This window comes from Denticeps clupeoides, chromosome 10 (assembly GCF_900700375.1).
Source record: "Denticeps clupeoides chromosome 10, fDenClu1.1, whole genome shotgun sequence".
Classification (NCBI taxonomy): Eukaryota; Metazoa; Chordata; class Actinopteri; order Clupeiformes; family Denticipitidae; genus Denticeps; species Denticeps clupeoides.
The window spans coordinates 5064643-5088657 of NC_041716.1; the positions used below are offsets into that span (position 1 = coordinate 5064643).

The 24015-nt window shown below is 43.2% G+C and overlaps 1 protein-coding gene and 1 non-coding gene across 4 annotated transcripts; both read left to right on the top strand.

Moving 5' to 3' along the window:
• Positions 1–14: 14 nt before the first annotated feature.
• On the top strand, positions 15–22185 carry opn7d (opsin 7, group member d). 3 transcript variants are annotated; one of them, XM_028993869.1, is made up of 6 exons: positions 15–467; positions 16232–16319; positions 16648–16810; positions 17626–17753; positions 19461–19846; positions 20065–22185. In XM_028993869.1, the coding sequence occupies exons 2-6, from the start codon at positions 16232–16234 to the stop codon at positions 20554–20556; spliced, it is 1257 nt and encodes a 418-aa protein (XP_028849702.1). In that variant the 5' UTR covers positions 15–467; the 3' UTR covers positions 20557–22185. The 3 variants fall into 3 exon arrangements, with proteins under 3 accessions (XP_028849702.1, XP_028849704.1, XP_028849703.1); XM_028993871.1 differs by having other exon boundaries at positions 19512–19846; XM_028993870.1 differs by lacking the exon at positions 15–467 and adding an exon at positions 8861–8899.
• Positions 18451–18614, top strand: LOC114798948 (U1 spliceosomal RNA). Its single transcript, XR_003751157.1, has one exon. It is a non-coding gene; the product is annotated as a U1 spliceosomal RNA (small nuclear RNA).
• Positions 22186–24015: the final 1830 nt, after the last annotated feature.

Genomic DNA, 24015 nt, shown 5'->3' on the forward strand with positions numbered 1-24015 from the left:
CAGAGTGACAGCACAGCTCACTGTTGTGCTTTTCTCTCGCCGCTGTGTGCATGGATTGGCATCACTGGGCTGAGTTGCTGCATCTCGGACCGCCAGGATTCTCCTCTATGAACCTGTGTCTGTGTGTCTATGTGCGCGTTTGGTTTTTAATCGGGTTGAAAGCACGTTGTCCCTCTGTCTATTGTCCCTGTGTGTCTCGGTGGCGGGTCTGTGGACCCACACTTCTGTCTGGGCTGAGTCTGCCCGCCTGTCTGACTGTGTGTGAATGAGTGTGTGTGCCAGTGTGGCAGAGGACGCTGCCTGGGATGATCACTCCACTCGGGTCTCCGTACACTGCCGCTGGCTCCACGTTTACCTGAAGACGCCGCGAGCCTCTCTCCAAGTGGAGTGAGTCCACGGGGATGCCACCCTGGACCCCACCTGGCCTCGATGAGTACAGCTGCTGACACACACCCTCTCCCTGAAAGGTAGGTGCTTCTCCAGAGCCGGTCAGTCTGAGTTTGGCGACACACGCTCTGCAGCCGTGCTGTGTTGTTATTATTGCCATCATCTACATGCTCGAGCCTCTGGAGGCGTCTGGGGCGGGAATCTGATACAGGTGAGCAAAAAAACAAAACCATGTGCATGTGTGGAGTCTGGGGGTAGATTAGTGTCAGATCATTTACCTTTCCAGCATTTACCAGACGCCCTTATCCAGAGCGACTTACAATCAGTAGTTTCATGGACAGTCCGGCAGGAGACACTGAGGGTTAAGTGTCTTGCTCAGGGACACTATGGTAGTAAGTGGGATTTTAACCTGGGTCTTCTGGTTCTTAGGCGGGTGTGTTACCCACTAGGCTACTACCACCCTGCTACATCAGAAAATGTGTAGACATATATAGAACATACATAGAAACATAGAGTCTGGATTTCACTATTAAGCTTCGTTCCCCGGTATGAATCCCCACTAATCTGGCACGTGTCGTAATGGTGTTCCGTTGGTAAGCCTGGTCTAAAATAAGTCTGATCAATGGAATGGTCAGCCTGAGAAGCCATTTGGAGCAGAGCATCGAATCATAAACTACAGACTGCTGTGTGAATGAGCCTTATTAGGAGGCTGTAGACTGCATTTTATTTCTCTGTATGGTCTCTGTGATCCATCGTTATACCAAATGTCCCTGGTCCTAACTCATTTAATTGGCATATAAAAACCTCTGCTGTTGACCAGTAGGTTAGAATGACCATGACTCAGGGGAATGGCTCCTGTTTCTGCCTGTTGTTTTTACAAAAGTGGAACATTTCAGTGTGGCTGAAGACTTAAATACACTACAAATGGAACTGAACATGCAGGCTTGTTGGTCTTAAAACATCCCAATAATTTTGCACCCAAGGGTAGACTGTGCTGTGTTTAGTTTCAAATTAGCAAGGATGTCCATCTGCGTAGCAGCATATCGCTAAACTGCGATGACTAGCTGATAAAAGACTCCAAGCACCCAATCCCATAGTCCCAGTACAGTCTCACTGATCCCAGGTCAGTGTCTAATGTGACAAGTCTGACCAATGTGACCGGAACTTAGAACGACCCCACCGAGTTTGGAGGGTCGATCTGAGAAACCGTACAGCATCCCAGCTGAGGTCAATTTATTGTCATCCACTCACTCACTTATCCAAATCCAAATGAACATGGCATCGTCCAGAGCCCTTCCCAGATTAACCCAGGGCACACACACCATTCACTGTGGGTGGAAACCGCAGAACCTGGAGGAAACCCACTCCAACACGGGGAGAGCACGAAAAATCTGCACACCTCGAGCCGGAGCCGGGGTCCAACCTAGTTCAACCACTATTTTAATTTAAACAATTCAAATCACGAACGAGATAAATCGAATCAAATGAATCTGAGCGCTACAAAGACATGTGCCTGTAATCCTGGAGAGAGACAGCAGCTCAGGCAAAATTGTAATTTGTAAATTGTTCATTGGTCCTGGGTTCCATCACCATTTATTTAGCGATGAGAAATGATTGAAATTACAACAATCTTGACACCAACTGTGGGCTGTAAAGGGTGCTGCTGGTTTGCTCATAGTTTGACGCACCCACTTCTGAAGCCTGTCGCTAGGTGTTCTTGTGAAGCCTGTGTGAAAGCTCTATTCATTCTGAATTAATATTTCTATGCACATATGAACTCATCCATAATGTCTGATAATGTCTGTTGCTTTTCAACGTCAACGAGCACTCCTGTCCGTGACTTCATCATGTCCATCGGCTCAACCCGACTGCTGTAACAGAATGACCTTTGCTCTGCTGTTCATTCTTGCACACCTTCAGTGCCTCTGGATGGTTGATCTCCATCACCAAGAAGCTTATGAGAGACATCAACGTGGAGACACAGAGACAAAACAAAACAAAGCACGAACCCTTTCACATCTTGTGTTTATTTCTTGAACAAAAAAATCACGGAAACGGCTCAAGCTGCGCTGGCTGTTGGGCAGTAAACAATACTGACAGCGTTTGTTGAGGCCTGAAACGCATCCCTCTGCAGATGTACTTTTCAGATGGACACCGTTTTTATACGTGCCCAGAGTCTGACGGCCAGAACCGGGTCCCTCCTGAGGCGTTTGGGTCACATTGTGCTGCTGAGAGCCACTCACCACGCATCATTTCGCAAAGAGGCGGAGTTGAAAGCTGGCTTTGGACTTTTTTTTTCCCCCAAACCTTCATGAGCACGCTCGGCTTGTCTCCGATCCTTGACAATTTGCCTGGCTTCACCCGAGGAATCCTGCTGAAACGCATGATTGGCGGCACTTAATTTGGCATGACAGCGTGGCGGCAGATATCATGCTTCTGATGTTTGATGCTGCGCCCTCGCCCTCCCCACGTGTGCCTTAATGACGACTGCTTACATAATGGCATGTGTTGTATTCGCTTATTTGCTTATTTACGCTTGGGAAGAGTTGGAGCAAATGTGACAGGAGGGAGCCGGGTGGAGGAACATGACCCCAAGCTGAGGGCCCTCACAGCTCCAGTCCCTCAGACTGTCTTTTCTTCTGCTATTTCGGCTGCTTGTGTCTTTTTTTCTGATAGTGGACTTGGTTAAGTAAAGGAATCTCCTAAAAGTTCCTTACTGCAGCGGTTAAGGACTCCTGACTGCCGGGATGTACTGAATGACCACACAATCCATCAATGTACTTCTTCCTCCTGTGAGCCAGAATTGTGAAAGGACGGTTCATTTTCACACATGGATCGGCCACCGCAGTGTCCTGGCAAGAACCTTTGGGATGTGCTGGAGAAGGCTTCTTTTCTTAGTGAAATAAATGAAACGACAACCAGAAGACAGACAAACAGACCCGTCCCGCAGGGCAAGGGACGTAACACAACCAAATATCGGAGCAGCAGGGCTGCATATTTCTATTCTATGGTTAGGTTGAATGAGGAGAATGTGGAATTCACATCTTTATATTATAGAATCCTGCTGGAAACCAGGCAATCGGAGCTTATCAACACATCAACGACCTTACCCAATCGTGGAGCATTTTCTATGCCAACCGTAAGTGGTTGTCATGCACAAGTGTTTGCAGCATTTGACTTCCGTGATGCGTCCGTGCCTGGTTCACAATGTTTTTGATTTCTTTTGTCTTCCATATATCTCAATGAACTTCATTAATCATTTATTCTGAGGAGTGGAGTGATTGAGGCCTTGCATGATGGATGATGCCGATAGGCACTTCTGCATCCTGGTGATGCTTGAGTGCAGAAAACTTTCACTCTGTATTCAAATTTTGGGCTGCTGCTCGGACAGTGCACCCGAACAGCTGCCGAGAGCCGTTGGTATATATATTCGTTTTTTCCCTGTCATCTTCTTGGCATAATAATGACACAATTTACATGGGATACATTTTCTGCACACTTCTATGGCAAATTGCTTGGAGGATTAAAGCAAAACGGAGAATAATTTCTTGTTTACTGGTGTTCTGAAAAACACCATTATCCTGATTTTTATTTTTCCCCTCAAAGGTCACTCGCATTTAGAATTTTGCAGAGAGGAAGAGAGTCTCCGACCCAGAAGACTATGCAGCTAGACTCCCATGTCACACAACAGGGACTCTTTTTAATAAACTGCTCAGACAAAACAGACGCTGAAAGCTGCAGGCTTAATGTTGCATTTCGTTTCACCAAAAAAAAAAGTCACCTTCACAGTTATTGACAAGTGACTGGGCATGTAATGGTACACAAAAATCACAGTTCCACATGTGCCGTGGAATGTACCACAGTTTGATTTCGGTCCAACAGGGGTAAAAGAAACAAAACAGCTTTTCTTTATTAAAAGACCCCTATCATAAAAATTTCACATTGTGAGATGATCTAACATTAAGAGTTCCCCCAGCATGTCTGTGGTCCTGCAGTGGCTAGAAATAGTGATATGTATAAAGAGTGCTTTGTCCATTCTGCTTCACCATTCAGCGGTCAGAGCTGGAATTTGTCCCCCTATGATGTCATAAGGGGAAAGGTTACCTCCCTTTTCTCATGTTTTGTCCGCCCAGAGAATACACCCACTCTGCATTTAAATCGTTTCCATGAATGCCCACTCACTTCTATAGGCCGCGCTCCTCCTCGTCCTGTAATTCTGCACCAAGGCTGAATTTCGGAAAGAGACTTCTGATACAGAGTTAAGGTACCAGTAGGAAACGATTATGTCTTTTAAAATGTGTAAAATGTACCGCTGCAAGACACAAGAGAAATCAAGATAAATATTTTAAAGGTAAATAAAAATAATAAAATATTAATTAATGTGCACATTTAAAAATTGTACAACGCACATAAACCAAAATATTAACTTTTTATTAGTGAAAGTGATTGTGAAACACTGTACCACAGCACAGGGTGACACAATGAAATGCGTCCTCTGCATTTAACCCATCTCCCTTAGTGAGCAGTGCGCAGCCATGAAGGCCGATCGGGGAGCAGGCCAACACCACTTTATAAGTAACGTTGTGAATGTTGAATTGATTTTTGGCATGTCCTATTCAGGCATATTAGTTTCATTAATAGTATATGAATTGTACATTAATTTTGATTAGATGTTACATAATGTTGCATTAGGGGCAGTGGTGACCTAGCAGTTAAGGAAGTGGCCTCGTAATCAGAAGGTTGCCGGTCCAAATCCCGATCCGCCAATGTGCCACTGATCAAAGCACCGTCCCCACACACTGCTCCCTGGGCGTCCTTCATGGCTGCCCACTGCTCACCAAGGGTGATGGTCAAATGCAGAGGACACATTTCGTTGTGTGCACCGTGTGCTGTGCTGTGCTATATCACAATGACAATCACTTCACTTTCTTGTTCATGTGTGAATACAGAACTCTTTCACTCTGTATTTAAATTCAGGGCTACTGAGGACATAAAGAGGGACGAGACTGTGTGTGACTGACAGCGGAGCATTGCTCCTCTATTTCCAAAAGATGTTACTTAAATTATTTGACATTAGTATATTAGAGGAGGACATGTCTGCGATTCTAATCAAGCAGTACATCGTGTGACAACCTTCTTAACACTGTTCATGACGAAATGTCACTTCATTAGTACTTGACAAAAATAGTAGATATAATTTCTCACATTATTGCCACTTTCTGTGTGCATCATACACGCACAGGCATTTTTCTACACATCTGCTACAAAATGGAACTTCTTCCTGTTTGCTGCCAAAAAACATGATAGCACAGACATGCTCTTTTTATTATCCCGTCCAAAAGTAAAGAAAACACACAATATCATCTTTTTATTATTAAATCCCACATGGTTGTGTTCACAAATTGGCTGAATCTGGCTGAATTTGAAATAGTTTAATTCCTTTTTATGGTGTAATTTACATGCCCTCAGCTCTTTGGGCTGGTGCAGCCTGGAGATTTTAACGGGGGTCCTGGCCCATACAGATAACGTGCAGTCAAAGATGCATTTCCTGCCAGAAGAAGATAAGTTTGTTAATACAAACACGCCGTACATCCAGCCACGAAGCTGAAGAAACGCTTTCTTAAAATCTGAATCTCATGTGGGAGTCGCCCTGAAGTCATGGCCCCATGCAAATGGACTTCGGGCAAGCAGCCGCTGCGGATAAAAGCACTTCAAAGTGCCCTTCTTATTTGATATGCAGTTTCCGTAAGCAAGGTTACAGACCATTATTGTTGTAAGGAATTTCAACAAAAGAAAGGCAAGGGAGCGAAAAGCAGCCAAGGTGTCGAGGGCCATAGTTTTTGGCAGTAAGGTGGATCATCACATTAGGCATTTAACATTATTTAATGCACTGCTACTTATCATCTTACCATTTATGATAAGCTAATGATTAATACATATGTCCACACACCAAATCACTCTTTCTGAAAGGAATATAAATTAGGCTATAGACGACATTTTAAAAAAGTAAAAGTTTCATACTTTGATATTCTTTTATGAACAGGTTGTATTGTTTAAAAATGTGCACAGATGCTGAAAAATTGATAAAACTTCAGCAATCAGCTGCTGGATGATTATGATTGGTTGCAATGGATGCGTCAGAACTTTAGAGTATGTTTTTCCCATCTGTTGCACATTACTGACTAGCTGGTTCAGAAAAAAAAATGAATGCAGGAAAATGTTCAAAATCAAGAATCAATGTAATATAAATGAAATTTCTTGGAATATACATAAAACACTAATTAAGTTGATAATATTTTGACAATATTTTCAGCAAGACAAGTTTCCATGTCTGCATGTTTTTTTTTAAAAGTTCGATTAAAACTAGACAAATTGGATTTTTAAAATGTTTTCTGATATATCAGTGTAATGTGACACAGCCAATCCAACGTGACCAATATCAGCTCAGGACTCAGGGAACTGCGGCCCATACAACACAATAAAGTTACCTCTTGCCTAATTAGATAGCAATTATAAATAATGAAATCAAGATTTCCCAGAAAACCTTCTGAATTCTCTGAAATATTAATCAGGAAATTAGAGATGTGCTAATTTGAAATTATCTTGGCCAATTTCGGATTTTTTTGTGAGCGTGATTGGTCGATATCGAATTTAGATTTTCTGAGAACAGCATATACAAATAAAAATTGTTTCATCAATGCCCTTTTTTTCATAAGAAAATACGTTACAAAATAAAAAGATTAGTTGAGGATATAACTAACCAAATAACTCAATACGTAAGGACAGAAGTCGAGTGAAATTCACAAGATGAAAAGACAAGCTGCTGCCATAAGGATGAAACACGAGAGAGAGACCCAGTTTCAGTGCAAGAAAGGTTTGGTTAAATCATAGTTTGGCACTTTGGGAAATTGTACAAGAGACACTGAGAGATTGAAACACTGTGCATGTCTTTTGAAGGGTGCAATTAGGCTCAGGTGGCTTATCATCATTAGGATTCATCACTAGCTGGTTTATAATTTGGTTGGGTTTTCTTAACTTGGAAACCCACTTTTCATGTACAAAAGTGGTGTGTATGCAAGCTTTTCTTGATATGGGATCCTGAGAGTGAAAAAAGTGAGTTAAAGTGATTAGTTGTCACATGTGACACACCATAGCACAGCAACCAGTGCACACAGTGCACAGTGAAATGTGGCCTTTGCGTTTAACCCATCCCCTGAGGGAGCAGCGGGCAGCCATGAGAGGTGCCTGCGGAGCAGTGTGTGGGGACAGTACTTTTGTCAGTGGCACCTTGGTGGTTCGGGATTCGACCTGATTGAGCCAGCAATCGGGTTTATTTCCTTAACCACTAGGCCAAGCACTGCCCCTAGATAAAGCTTACAGGACCTTCTTTAGGCTATACCACGCAGTGCACACCTACACCTGCTTGAACGCTGCAGCAAGAATGGTGCTTTCACTGGACTTTCAATACATTAATTAACATTATTAAAATTGATCAATTTAAAGGTAATCTAATAACAGCCACCACAAGGTTAGACTTCAGGCATCACTTCACCCAAGATTATGCATCTTACAACACATTTTTATCAAATTTTTTCCTCGTGGTGTCACGGTAACTGTTGAAATAAATTGTTATAATCAATTTAGAATAACTGCTATAATCATCCTCTCCTCCATCTTAATTTGAGAGCCCACATCAATGCTCTATTTTTATTGGTCATGCGACAATGCGTCACAGTGCACAGAGGTCAAGGGTCAACAAAATTCATCTTTGGCGGTTTTGGTGTCTGCAGAGGCTTGCTTTGCCACGCTGCTCGATAAAAAATCAATAAGTAAATGCACTGAAGACACTGAGTGCGACATGGGCGTGGTTCAGATTCATTTATTGGTTACAGGGTTGGCCATTCAAATAGTTTGAATAGTGTCCCTCATGCCCCCCATGAATCCCCTGTGATCTCGTACCTTACACCTACTTCATAGTAGCTGTCTATTCTTGTGAGATTGTTATTTCTATATGGCAAATATTTCTTTATTCTTCTGACATCTCTTTATTTGATAATGGCGGACACACACTGGCAATAGAAATATAATAGCGTGTCTCTTAACTTTATAATGATGGATGAATATAAATAGGAAAGGAAGCTCATGACTAAGATTATTCTTACTTTAACCCTGTAGTTATAGCTTTCGGGGGCAGGATACAGTGCACAGACTGTACAGCTCCAACATCCGAACAGACAGGTTCAATCTCAGATCCTGCGACTCGTCACGTTCAACTAACAACATCCGCTTCAGGGGGATTTTTATTGTATACAATATTAAGATGTTAACAAAATATTAACAAAAACTGTAATCGAGTAACTGTAATTTAATTACACCTTTTCCTTCAGTAGAGAGGCATGGGGTTCAAAGATGCTGCTGAGGACCTGGGATTGCGTCCAGAGCCATATGTTCCACACATCTTCACATGGAGGGTTTTGCCTTTGTTTCCTCTCAAGGTCGAAAGACACCTAGCGTAAGTGAATAACTCGCCCTAAATTGGTCCCAGTGTGCCCCTGTTCACAGTTGCTCCTGCCTTCCCCACATCCCTGGCTTCCATAAGCAGATTTGTCTTGAGGGGTTACGTAAACCCCTTTAGCCACATCTCCGTTCTACCTGAAACTCACAGAGCTACTTTGTACCCCAGTATTGACATGAAAGTCCTAAAGAGAGCTTCTCTAAACTGTTTTGCAGGTAGGTAACTTAATCTCAAACTTTACAATTCGATTGCATTCTTACCAGACTTGAATCTCAATGCAGATGCTCATAGCTTCAGCTGTATGATGTCATGCTCTGATCAGATAACCTTTACAGCGAGCCTTTTTAAGCGGGATTCTACCTGTGGGGTCTGACCACAGGGTATGAAGCTGAAAGTCTGGGGAAGCACGCAGTCACGGAAAGGTCCTTCATTTGCTTTTTTTGTTTTGTACGTGGTTTGATTTTGGAGAGAACTTTTCAAGCCGAAAACTAATTGCCCACAGTCCTTGATCATCGTGGCAGAGGACTGGGACACCAGGAGAGCTTAATTACCGATGGCTAATAGCCAAGTTGCATTCCGGCCCCGGAAGTGCAATGTCCTCCCCCTCTCTGAGCACCCATCAATCATTCTCCCAACAATTAACTCTCCACATGGGACTGGCAGGCTGTGTGGCAGACGCGGGTACAGAGAGCCCTGAAATGCAGTCAGCAGAATAAACTTTTCAGAAGAAATGTGACAGTCTAGCAGGAACAATTTCCTGTTATTAACTACCAAACAAGAATCCACGCGCTATTACTCTGCAACAGTTTTTTAAAAAATTTTTTGTTGTAAACCTAAAACGACTTGTATTTATGATTACACCATAAGCGGGTTGTAAACTGTTCTTAAGCATTAATTCATAGGTGTCAGCGATTCACTGTGTCATGTCAGTCAGTCAGCCAATCAGTCATAAAGATACTTTACAATGATGTACAATACCTGGTGCTCAGTGAGAAAAGGAACCAAGGCTCGAGAAGGTGAACCCATCCTGCTCTGGTCAGCCCTGGTTATTAACTAAGCAAAAATTACATCACAAATGCATCATTTGTACATTTTGCTACGATTATTGCAAATAATCGAAAAGACTAAAGTGTACTATTATGTAAGTATTACAGGGGGATGTGTGGGAAAGCGTCTCAGAGAGTTTCAAGCAGACTGAGCATCATTATAACCACAAAAGAACCAAATGATTTGAATTCATTTAACCTTAGGACAATGGGGATAACTGACCGCTCTCTCTCCTTCTGAACAATTTGAAACCCGTTCTGTCCGTATGCTGCACCCCGTTAAGTGTAGTGCACGGTCCCGTGTTCACAGGGCTGTCAGCAGACCGGATGAACACAATCTCCACGACCGAACCAAGCGATAAGTGCAGAGTGTAGGATAACGCCCTGCTTTTCACACCGACATGGATGCTCTGCCTCACCACATAGTTCCCTGCAAAATAACTCCAGTGAGCGTCCCGAGCTTTGACCATATGTGACATGGCAGATGTCATTATGTTATGTAAGCGCCCACGCTACTGTCAATGTATATTCATGGTCTGAGTCATAAACATCCAGCACCATCAGGGACAAAGTATGTTTTGCCTCATGTTGGCTCATGTAGACGAGACCCCGTCCTTGGTCTCAGTGCACACAGCCACTCCAGCAGTGCTATCTACCCACGGCCAGACGCGGAGACGCGCAGTCGGGCTGATGCATCCCGTCCGCCTCGGTACCCCTCCGTCCGGCGCCCTTCCACTGCCCAAGCCAGAGGATTAATGAGCGCACGGGCCAGCTCACTCAGCCGCCTGGCCCGACACCCAGAACGAGCGGAGCAGTGCTTTATTTTTAGCCTGCACCAAAATCCAGGATTAAAAGCCCCTTTTCTTGGACTCAGGGGGACTGTGTTTTTATGTCAGGATATTTTGACTATGGGTACTGTACTGTCACCAACCGCCCCCCCTCAGTGTGACTGCAGATTGTCGGCCGGGCTCCCAGTGACTCACAGCTATTGCGTTCATTTTTTTCCGCGTTCAAAATTCCTATTTATTTATTTATTTATTTTGTGCTGTCATCAGTCACATACTGTACATGTTGAGTCACTTCTAGAAGAAGAGGAGCAAAGGCAAACGAAGCGCTGTCTGCGGAGGGGGATCACGCCGATGGCAGCTCTGTGCCCCAGGGGTCCCCAAGTTTCACTTGTTCAGCGCCTATCTGGACTGATTTGAAACTCTGTCTGCTCCTCTGCTGGAACACCGCCTGCAGTAGAGTCTCTGGCTATGCCTGAAATAGCCATGGTACATTTCTTTATCTGCCCACGGCCTGTTACGAAGCACCGTGCATTGAATATTTTTCTGATTACTTGATGAATTAAAATATTGGGTTCCATCATCTGGAGTTCAGAAATGCCAAATGTTGCTGCCTTGGTCAGGTGCCATGCCGAGTTTGTAAAATAGATATTCATCCTTCGACCGTGTGCCATGACAGTTGCAGTATTTTTGTTTCCCAACTGAACTTATTTTTACATTTACATTTTACATTTTTTACAGCATTTATCAGACGCCCTTATCCAGAGCGACTTACAATTATTGACGTGCTTCATTTTCACAAAAAATGTACATTGCACACGACAAGCATTTAATTTAGATTTTTTTTTCTCCAGTTCATTCATCTGAGTTGCAAATGAAGTTTGAAACAGTGCAGTGCTGAAGATGGCAAGAAAAAGTTCTTTGTTTTCATAACTGGAGTCAAACATGAAAAATTGTGACATTTAATTACAGTTAATCACGCCCTCTGATTTAGGTGCATCAGATGCAACTCTACTCCTCAGGCGCATCTGGGACCACATCCAGTCTGGTCCCATCGTTCAGCCACTTATAATGCTGCTTAGTTTAACAAAGCGATCACAGCAACAATTCAGACTGTCAAAGTGAGTGTTTGCCCGGTCCCTTTATACAGTCGTCCAAATTGGAATTCTATCGTTTTCGGAACTAGCTGGCCAAGCACTACCGGCAGCAATCGATGCGTGGTGGCTCCACTTCAGACTCAGGACATATAATTAGGACACATAATGAGCCTCAGACAGGCTCAAGATGCTGTCCAGACCGGAGCCGAACTCTCGGGTTGCCAAAGACGATTATGTGGTTTTTTGCATTTTAACAGTCGGCCCCCTGGATTTGGCACTTCTTCAGAGCTGCATACATCTCCTGCCTTACTGCTGGGTAATGAAATCACAGGGACTGACGTGCCTTGCTGGAGGAATGTATCTGTCTTTGAAGTGTCAGCCCGCGCTGCTGCCATCGTAGTTTTGTATTTACTTACATCTCCCTTTGTAACACAGCAACAAGGCATGATGTAACATTTTAAGGAATTTTATGTAGGTCACTCAATGAATAATTTTATAAATGGTGGCCATGAGGCAGACAGAGCAGGAGGCGGATATTAAAAAAATCTACTCCAGAATGAATTAAATTGACTGAAAATATATTTAAGGTGCAGAATTTAGAAGGGAGGAATTCTAGTAATCATGTTTTTTCTTTGCTAGTGCAAATATGAAGTGTTGTGATGTTTATAGAAAGTGGGATGATATCACAATCAGCACTTTATCATTTTAACATTATTATTTAATGATTCAATGGCTCTTTTTCAACATTAATTGTGATTGCCATTCATTTAATCCTTTAAACCACATATCGACCTTTCTGACCACAATTCAACCCTGCATCAATACTTTTGGCATCTGGCACAGAAACCGGCATTTCAACAGTAGCAAGGAACAGACAAATTCATATCTAGTGGCATCCTGAATGGAACAGTTAAAAAGAGCAACCAATGATCAGATATTTACAAATGTTAGCATGCCAACCAGCAAGCAGTTGCCATCTTGTCTTGTGCAACAGAAATTATCAGCGTTGCTTTATTTATCTCTTTGAAAAAGGGACTTATTTGATAACATTAACCTTTTGGTGGGTGAAATAAACGTTCGCTAATATGAAATTAAGAAATATGAAATGTAAGCAATGTAAGATCAATGTCTTAAGAAGACAAGAAGGTCTATGGCATCATTGCTGGGTTTCTGTTGGTATGCTTACGCTCCATGATAATCAAAATGAATCATTTGAGCGGCTGGGACATTTCATTTTCTTTTTTGCCCCGTGTTTGATGTATAAGGTGAGCAGGTGACTAAATGTTACAGATTTGCACCTTTAAATTCAGCACCAACTGGCATTCAGCAATAAGGATATTGGAGAACATTAGAGGACTCAGCAGGAATATTTCAATCCATTTTTGTCAGTATGACTGCTGCACTGCAGCGCTGGCTGCAAATTTATGGGTGTGCATGACACGTTGATTGAATCACTTCGCATGGGGGTGTCTGGCACCGTGACATAATATTTGGCATGCTTACTCTCACTGAAATATTGGTCGCACCTTACTGTGATCTGACGGCCACCGTATGGTCCAAAACATGTTTGGAACAGGAAGGGTGAGGAGGGGTTTTTGGCTGGCTGCAGTGGTGCAACGTCAACACTCGAGATTAGATCTTACTCCTTTAAAATAATCCTTATTACTACTAAAGAAACCATTTGTTTTAATACTTCTGTCACAATGGCTGGACATGGCGAGGAAGAAGGACGCATACACATGATGACACGAACTGGGTTTAATACATGACCACACGACAGGGAAACATCACCCGACGGAGAACAGACACAAACAGGGCAGCTTTATACAGTCAGACACAGGTGAAAACAATCAGGAAGCATAATAACTCAGGACCAACATGAAGCTCCAGATCCGGAGTAGCCCCTGCCAGACCAGATCATGACAAATTCTTGAATGATTTCCCCTTGTTTAATTTTTAGAGGGAGGGTAGTTGAGTAGTCTCCTGCTTTCGGATGTCACACTTTCTCACACTGAGGTCCAACATTCTCCAACAGAAAACATCCACAGTCTTGTTGATCTGCTAATTTTGAACTTAATTACACTGCCATGCCAAACATAAAGTGAAAGTGATTAGTTGTCACATGTAATTCACCACAGCACATCACCCAGTGCACACAGTGACGGGATGGAATGGTACTTTGCTTAAACCTTCTGATTACGGGTCTGTTTCCTTACCTGCCAGGCCTTGTATGGTAAAGACACACTCACAGCACTCACTCAGAGACAAAGGGGACCCTGGCTAGAGAACGGCTCTGTAGATTCTGGATTACATCGGGGAGGATGCCTATCTGTGGAACCTGGGAAGGGAATGTGATGTCCCGGAAGCGTGAATGAAGTACCACCAAATGCATACTGTATAGGGATTGGGACGTTACCAGGGCGCCCGCGGCTACGAGCGACACGGCATGCTGACACAGACACAGACCCTGATACTCAGGGAAGGTGGAGCATGTCAGGGAGCTAGTTTGTTGACATGTTGACTTCAAAGGCACAAGTTGACGCCCCCTGAGAATAGTTGTCAAATTCTGTTTTTTTTTCTCTCTTTGTGTGCTTTTACCCCACAAATTATCACTCCATGATGGAAGGTGATAAGACAACTTACTAAACACCTAAACATGTAGTGTTGTGAGCAACCCCTCCCAGCAGCATGCGCGGCTGAACCCTGCCTCATGCAGAACTGAACCTGTCGCATGCTGGCCCGCATCAATCCGGGCTAGGAGGAGGATTATTATTCACCGTGCTGATGTGCGGGGAGGAAGAAGGAATGAGGGTAAACTGATGTGTTAAGGTGTGGCCAGCATGGATTATTTCACCCTGCCCCACCAAAGTATTGTAACGTGTTTCAGGAAGCACGACTGCCTTTTGGGGGTTTGTCTCCTGGGGTGAACCAGAAGTGGTTTCAGTTCTTTGTGTGTGTAAACTCGCTAATAAAACTGACACAAATTCAAACATACATATAAATATATATTTATTAAGGGGACATATGAAGGACAACTGGAGATGGTCATGTAGAATACAAAGTTGGCGGCTGGGATTACGCATGCGAAGATGACATCATGTTGACATTGACTCAATTGATAGATAAGTCAATCTTTAAAAAAATCGTAAATCGTTAATGCCATAAACCTTCAATTCAATATTAAAAACTGAAAGGATGGTAGGGAGCCATCATCTCTCAGGAAAAAAAGAAAATCCATGCATAGATGGACTCAAATGGAAATCAGTGGAAAAAGGTCATGTGGTCTGATGAGTCCAGGGTCAGGCCATGGGGTCACTGCCCCACCAGGTGGCACCTTTACCCTGTCACGCCTGGTGTTAATTGTGTTTGCCTGATGTGTTGATTGTGCTCACCTCATCCCAGTGTGTCTAAACTGCCTAGTTGCATACAGACCCTAATGTTTCTCCAGTCTGGGTCGATCCTCCGTGCTGTTACCCGTTGTGGTTTCTATTAACCTCGCCTGTGAGTGTGTTTGGGTTTATATTTTCAGAACCCAATGCCTTTTTTTTGGGTTAAAAATAAATTTCACTTTTCACTATGACGTGTGATTGTACTTCCTGCTTACCCCATGGCGCGAAAACTAGACATAACCTGGTCCAGAGTGATTGGTCCATCTTGGTTAGAAAGTCTCTGGAAGGCTCTGGAAGCAGGGTTAAATTCTGGGAAGCAATAAAAATAAATCAGCTTACTACCTGAATATACTGAATATCCATGCCTTGTCATCAATGGATTTTGTCTGATAAATGTTAGTCGCCATAAATGTTAATGTTCTGTTCCTCTCTTAAATGTCTGATGCATATTTCAAGACAACAATGCCAGGATTCATCAGGCTCTAATAATGAATAAATCAATCAGGTAGCATTAGAAATCAATCATGGGTTCTGAGAATCTTTGGGATTCTATTCTATCACCCGCAACACAAAATACTCAATTTTTTAGAATAGCAATTTTTTTAGATTGTGTGATTTTGTGACAACAATCCATGCTGAAATCATTGCGGTGATATTAGTGTGCAGATATTAGAGTGCATATTATGTCACTAAAAAAATAGGTTCCACAGAAGCCCCATGCCCATATCCAGCATGTCCTCTTTATGTCCAGGAGAATGGATTCACTGAGGATGCTGAACATTTTAGGACTGCTTTGAGCGGCAGTATCTCAGGCTCTGGAAAATGTTTAATGGAATTTAAAATGGGTTTTGTGAGAGGTCTGTTGAAATGTCTCCTGGGATTCAGAGGAGGATGGGGGGGGGGCGTCTCCTTTTTAATAACACTTCGACCAATAGAGAGGAATAGAACAGCACAACAATACAAACCTGTTCAAGTATTCTGCAAATTTCTGTGTTTCTGTGTTTTTCTGCAGATGGGAAATGCTTCAGAAACTCAACTGTTTGTTTCTAGCATCACAGCAGAATACGACGTCTTCATGGGAATCATGTACACAATCTTTTGTAAGTCGCTGTGACTGGGTTGGCTGTGATGTGATCTGTCCTGAATGTGCCTATTTCTCGATGTCATGTCACAAAGCATAAAGGATTGGTGAATTGGGGTAAAAACAAGAAAATAAAGTCACTGAACAGTGGAATTGGTCAGGTACAGCTGGAGGAGGGTCCTACATGAAGTTCAGAAAATCCGGTGATGAAAGCCAAATGATTCTAACTCCTCTGAAAAGGAAAGAAAAATGACAGTACATATTTATCCCACCACTGCTACTGTTTCTGACATTTAGAGTGAATTGCAGGTTTTAGTTCATGCCGCTCTTCTCCTTAACCCTTGCAGGTGCTCTGTCCCTGCTGGGGAACGGTGTTTTGCTGCTTGTAGCATATCGGAAAAGGTCGTCACTGAAACCAGCAGAGTTCTTCATCGTTAACTTGTCGATCAGTGACCTTGGAATGACCATCACCCTCTTCCCACTGGCCATCCCCTCAGCTTTTTATCACCGGTGAGTTCACCTCCAATTGCTCCATTATGTAAATAGAAAATTTGAGAACATTTGCTGTGTGTTTCATTATACTTCACCACAATACTGCTGTGCTTTATAAATCATTTCAATTATAAATATTATTTGTATTAGGATTGAAAATGATACTTGTAATTTTGCATATGTAGGTTGGAATACAAATGTTTTAGGGTCATTTAGTTCTTATTCTGTACATTAAAACAATTATGGTAGTTGGAAGTTGTACTCCTACATTAATATCAGCAAAAAATTGCCTTGAATTCCAGTGTAATGCATTTTCACTAATGCAATTCTGTCACTTTGAAGGCTTTGATTATTGGAAAAATCTTTGCAATGATCTTAATACAGATGAAATTAGTTGCACTGGTTGAAAAAGCAATAAAACTAGCTGAATTAGCAAATGTGGCTATTACTGCATTTGCTTTGTCAAAAACTTTTTCTTATTCATGTTTTTAAAAAAAGTTTAAGATCCGCAGTACTAGAACATTTGCAAACATCATGTTCATAACCATGATTCACTAAACTTTAACAGTTAACAGTTCCAGTCGCCCTTGATCGCGGTTTATGTGGTTTAAGTTGCATAATTTAAAAAAAAGAATGTGTCTGAATGTGTTTTTACTGTGACCATTTTTGGCAGGACAGAGGTTGGTTTTTAGTACATGTTAAATGAGCACCATTAACTGCAGTAAGAAACCACTGTAAAAAAAAAACAAAAAAAAACTATTTTGGCAAATTCGCTCTGATAATTATGTCCTTAACTCTCGAAATGTCTTGTTTGTGTCTGATTGTCTTTCCAGGTGGCTGTTTGGAGACTGGACCTGTCTGTACTATGCCTTCTGTGGCGTCCTCTTTGGCCTTTGCAGCCTGACTAACCTCACGGCTCTGTCCTCTGTCTGCTGTCTCAAAGTCTGCTTCCCACACTATGGTGCGTGTCGGCGGTCCCTTTATCGCCCGTCCTGGTCGCTGCCTCCACCGTAGACCTCGCGCTCTCCACACAGGTTCTAATCCAGTCCTGCGGCTGGATTAGCGCCGGGAGCCAAGGCACATTAGCTGCTTTGCTCTGTTTACATATTGTGGGATCCGTCAGCTTTGTCAGTGTTAAAAAGGCCAGAAGAGGATCAGCGAGCAGAAGAAAACGAGAGTGGTAGAGAAAGGCGGGAGAGGCGAGGCTAGGTTAAACAGATTAGGGGAAAAGAAGTGGCGACTTTTTCAACGTAATTAAACCCCGCCATCTTGGCCTCTTCCAAGAGACATTGACACACAGAAGGATCATCTCCACAGCTGGAAGACCTGATAATTCGTACGCACGCGCCACCACATTCGGTGTTGGCAAGTGCAAGAAAACAAATTAGCAAAGTGCTTCAAGCTGTAATGGAGTAAGAAGATGTGCACTGCCTGAAACGGAGCCTGAAAACAGACTCTAATTAAGTGCGTCCATGTGGTGGTGCGGTGTAGCATCTGCAGACACTTGCAGGCCTCAAAGGCTCGCCTCTACTTTTGCAGTTACTTAATCCAAAACTCGCCTGATTTTTTTTTCGCTGAATTAGAAGTGCAAATTACTACCAAATATGCATTGCGGTGCATTTCGCATTGGTGTGAATGATTGTAACAGCTACCACTACTTACTTACCTGTCGGGGGAGATACCGTGATCAAGAAGGCGGTTCACCCAGGGCGAGGCTCAGCCATTGCACTTGGGCTGTGCTGACCCCTGCGAATTCCCCAAATGTGGGAATCTCGACTGCATAGTTTCTGGTGGTGGGGGACTGCGTTCGCGCTCTCCCCTGATTGGGGCAGTGGTGGTTAAGGAAGTGGCCCCGTAATCAGAAGGTTGGCGGTTCGAATCCCGACCTGCCAAGGTGCCACTGAGGTGCCACTGGGCAAAGCACCGTCCCCACACACTGCTCCCCATTGCTCAGCAAGGGTGATGGGTTAAATGCAGAGGACACATTTCACTGTCTGCACCGTGTGCTGTGCTGCTGTGTGTCACAATGACAATCACTTCACATCACTACCACTGCAAAATAAGAGGTTTCCAGTGTATTTATGGCATAAAATACCTAAAATACCTACTCATGCAAGCATACAATTTGTGTGATTTGTGGTGACATTTTTATTTCACATTTAATGAAAGGAGCAGTAAAATAGAACTACATCTCGTCACTCACAGTGGCTGAACAGTGCTTGCATAGTATCAACAGTACAGGCTGCAGAAATTCCTGAAAATAGCACTGGCAACACTCATATTATCCCACAGTCCACTCTATTTATTTATTCCCCAGTGGAGGAAGCAGCCCCATGATCAGAAGGTTGCTGGTTCGAATCCCGATCCGCCAAGGTGCCACTGAGCAAAGTACCATCCTCACACACTGCTTCCCAGGCGCCTGTCATGGCTGTCCACTGCTCACCAAGGGAGATAGGTTAAAAGCAGAGGACACATTATGTTGTGTGCACTGTGTGCAATGCTGTATATCACAATGACTTTCACTAAAATGATAAATGAGTGGAACAAGGAAGTGTGTGCCGTGTTCAATGCTGAACTTTTGGCAGACGTATACTTCAGCAAGTCCTTCCAGTACTACATATATATTAATGTTCTAAAGTGACTGTGAAATTAATTATTTGTATTACAGTGTGTGCTGAACCTGCTCGTTTCCTCACCAAAGCCTCATCATTGGTTCTAGGGAATAAATTCTCATCGTCCCATGCACGTCTCCTGGTGGCAGGGGTGTGGCTTTATGCCCTGGTGTTTGCTGTCGGCCCCTTGGCTCACTGGGGACGCTACGGCCCTGAGCCCTATGGTACAGCTTGTTGCATTGACTGGTACGCACCTTCCGAAAACCTCTTGGCGATGTCATACATCGTCTGCCTCTTCATCTTCTGCTATGTGCTGCCCTGCACCGTCATCTTCTCCTCTTACACTTTCATCCTGCTGACTGTCCGGGGTTCCCGTCAGGCCGTGCAGCAACACGTCTCTCCACAGACCAAGACCACCAATGCACACACCCTCATAGTGAAGGTGAGGGGAGAACTCATACAGCTAATATTAGACATATGAATGTCTAATATAGACATAGGAAATAATAATAATAATAATAACAAATAATAATAGACATAGGAAATCTGCCAATTCCAACAAATATAAGACCCTGAAATGACAGACCACTCAGTTACTGATTGTGTTGTATAACCCTGTGTGTGTGTGTGTGTGTGTGTGTGTGTGTGTTTACCACATAGCTTTCTGTGGCCGTGTGTATAGGTTTCCTGGGAGCATGGAGCCCTTACGCCGTGGTGGCCATGTGGGCAGCTTTTGTTGAGACCAGCCTGGTGCCTCCTGTTGCATTTGCCCTGGCAGCCATCTTCGCCAAATCCTCAACCATCTACAACCCAGTGGTGTATTTACTGTTCAAGCCCAATTTCCGCAAGTCGCTGTGCTGCGAAACGGCACAGTTTCGGCGTAAAATCTGCTCCAGTTCCTGCCAGGGGACGCCGAGGCCTGGCCTGAAGGACCCCAACAGGCCAACATCCCAGCGCGGCCACAAGGACGTGACTAATTCCACCCGGCTCTCAAACGGTCTGCCAGAGAGCCACGGGCCCTGTCTGCACTGTGCGGAGGCGGGGCCCCAGTTGACCACGCCCCAACTGACTGCACGGGTGCTAACTGGCTCCACCCACAGTGAGGTCACAGTTAGTCAGCTTTCCGACAAAATGCAGGGTGACTTCCTCTGAGCCCCGATTCTGGCCACAGCGTGCCAGGGAGTCGGAGCGACAAGCAGACAGATGGACGGGAGGAAGCATCTGGAGCAAAATCTGCAGTGAATAAATGGTGCAAGATGGCGAGACAGGAGGCAAGACTGGCGAAGCACAGCTCTGTGACAAAACCTCTTGCAGGCAATATGGAAATGGCCATTTTCCAAAGGAACCTCCAAGACTCCAATCTCTTCAACTTGGTACGTCCTCAGCCCACAAACGATCCCTTATTTTTGCTGGAGAGACAGGGAGCCGTTTGATGCTGGCGTACGATAACAGGGGTCTGTGCAATCAATTCTCTTTCTCATTCAGGACGTGAACAAGAAATCAAACACAAGAACGTGTCACTTCTACCGGGAACGGGACGTGAAACAAAATCTGAGTGCAACTTATGCAAACCATTATTACTTATGTGCACATTCTGGCAGGATGCTACCACTGAAGGTTTTCCGCACTATTGTAAAAAAGCGTCTCTTACAGGAGGTTCGACACCCATCCCAACCGGATAAACATTATGCATTAAGGACTGATGTCATTTGGATTTTTTAAAAAGGAAAAATGAAAAAAATATTTTACTCTTCAATTAGGGACTGTGATTTGGATTTTTTTTTTACCGCACTGTGCACAAATTCCAGCTCTGTCACATTATGCAATACAAGATTCAAACATTCAAATGCTGAGTGCAGGTTACCATGGCACCGGAAGAGCATCGACTTTCCATGGTTGTGAAATCCCACAGGATAATATCATAATTTCATATTAATAAATATACTCTATGCGTGCTTGTATACCTGACAATCGCCTGGCAGGAGAGGGACAATGCAAAGTGTGGAACTCTGCAAAATTTTGCAGACCATCTCTCTCTGTAAATTCTCCTCGTCATCCTGCCAAAAAAAACACATACGTGAAGATGATCCCTGATCGCTCCAGTCCTCTCTGACTCTGTACTACTGTTGTACGATGTGTTTATAGGCTATAAGTGCTGTTTAAAGTTCAACATATCCGGTTTATTATTGATGGTGGTGACACTGCAGAGTTTTGAAATGCACTGTATTAATATGTTTACACAACTTGGCCGTTCGCTGAGTTTGGAATTAAATGTTTTATGAAGGTGATTGGTGAGTGGTATCTGAATCACAGTAAACATGGTCACAAGACACCACAAATTGCACAATGACCGGATGACAGGACACAGTAAGGATCGATTTATACTAAACATGACATGTGCATACGATCAGGAAATCAGGAACACACACACTGAACGTGAAACTTTGGCCTGGATCGCGGAACCAGAGCATTGTTAGGATTGTGACAGCCACATTTGGTTGTTTTATATTTACTACCATTGTGTCCCTGAGCAAGACACTTAACTCTGAGTGTCTCCAGGGGGACTGTCCCTGTAACTGCTGACTGTAAGGCGCTCTGCTCTAAATGTAAATGATATAAAAATTTATACCACTTCATCACTAGAAATGTTTTTTGCATACGTATGCAATCAGACGTATGTAAATCCATAGCTTTTGCTGTTATGGCAGCATTTCACATTCTTGTCCTCTCTCCACCAGGTTAGACAATGGGGATTGTTTCCAACAGTCTTGAAGGTTTATACTGAACACTTTCTTATCATTCACTCATGTTAATTAGCATCTCATGAAGCAGCTTTTGATGATGACAATAGTGAACAAAGCCGCCATGAAGGTAAAAAAAGGCGACTCTGCAAAAAACATCAAACATACTTCACTTTCTCCTGAAAAAAAAAATACTAAATATACTTCTTCAAATGGCTCCATCACAGTCTCCATAACTGCCACAGTATAGGCGGAGTCCACACCTTTGACTGGTAGGGTATACATGTATAGGTAACACAAAATATATGTGTGGCAAAGCAAAATGTTCTAATGAGGTTTAAAATGTATTTTTTTATTGTACTGTTTGTTTTGTGTTTTTTGGGGGTACAACACAAGTTACATTTATAAGCAGATCTTCATCAGTTACATTCCAAGTTACTGGAAATGCAATCAATGTTCCAGTGTAGAAGACAGAGTCTCAAATAATGAAACTGAAATAATAAAGAACAGGCAAAGACATTTTTCTCAAGAAATGCATAAGTGAAAAAAAAAAAAAAAAAACAGGACGAAATTGCATCAGGTCCACAGGGGCAGCCATAACTTCCTAACACACAACTTTTCAAATGTAATTTCATTAACAGAACATCCCAATATCTACACAGAGTTCACAGTGAGGGAAACACTGTCATTTGAAGACACCGAGGGTTACAGAGATCTTACAGAAAAAATACTGAATGAATGTGGCCTCATGATAACTCTGCAGACAGACGGGCGGGGGATGCGCTGTTTACTTTTGCTATTGCTTTCCTCTCCAGATCCATATGTGGTGCAGATGGCTGCGTTGCTGATCAATAATTTTGCAGCGCATATAATGTTGGAGGACTTGGCTGCTCAAACTCCTGTTGCCAAGTAAACACACTTGTCTAAATCCACTGTATCAACATGGTTATTATATACATGTATTTATTTTTTAAAAATGTAATGATGGATAAAATTTGTCTGAAATCATATGCTACCTTTCCTCACACGGGCAACCCTTTGTTTGTTATTTGGCTAAAGTTAAAACCCATTAAAGGATGCAGACGAACAAAATAATCTGGTGGCACCATTAAAAATCAAACAGAGCAAATGAGTTCATTTTTTTGGTGTAATATAAATCTGCTACTCTTGGAGGCCATCGATTTCCTTGTGTAAGTACAGAAAAATAAAAGTTTGTTCTGGAAGAAACCCTCGATTTAGTATTAATGGCTCCGATGCCTCACTACGATGCCTCACCACCAACCGGCAAATACACGCCGGTTAGGTGATGTCAAATTGTGTGAGTGCATCCCTGAAACAAGCCAGCTTGGATACTGGATGTTTGGGTGCGTTCCTGCAGTCTGGAACCTTTTGCAGATCATTTGCTGACACTGAACTTCATTTCTCTGTCCTTGCTGCCTCTTTTATGCCTAGAGGGGCAGTGGTGGCCTAGCGATTAAGGAAGCGGCCCCGTAATAAGAAGGTTGCCGGTTCGATCTGCCAAGGTGCCACCGAGGTGCCACTGAGCAAAGCACCGTCCCCACACACTGCTCCCCGGGCGGCTGTCATGGCTGCCCACCGCTCACTCAGGGTGATGGTTAAAAGCAGAGGACAAATTTCACCGTGTGCTGTGCTGCTGTGTATCACAAGTGACAATCACTTCACTTTACTTAGAGCTGTTTCTACTGGCAAAAAGATTATAAAATATTATAATATATTAAAAAAGCCAGTATAAGGATTTAGAAAAAACGCTTTTGCATAAAATATTAAAATGTTTTTAAAAAGAGACAGTTCTCACCCCTTAGTTTACAGAATATAAAGCTAATAATGTGAAACAATATATGAAATAATT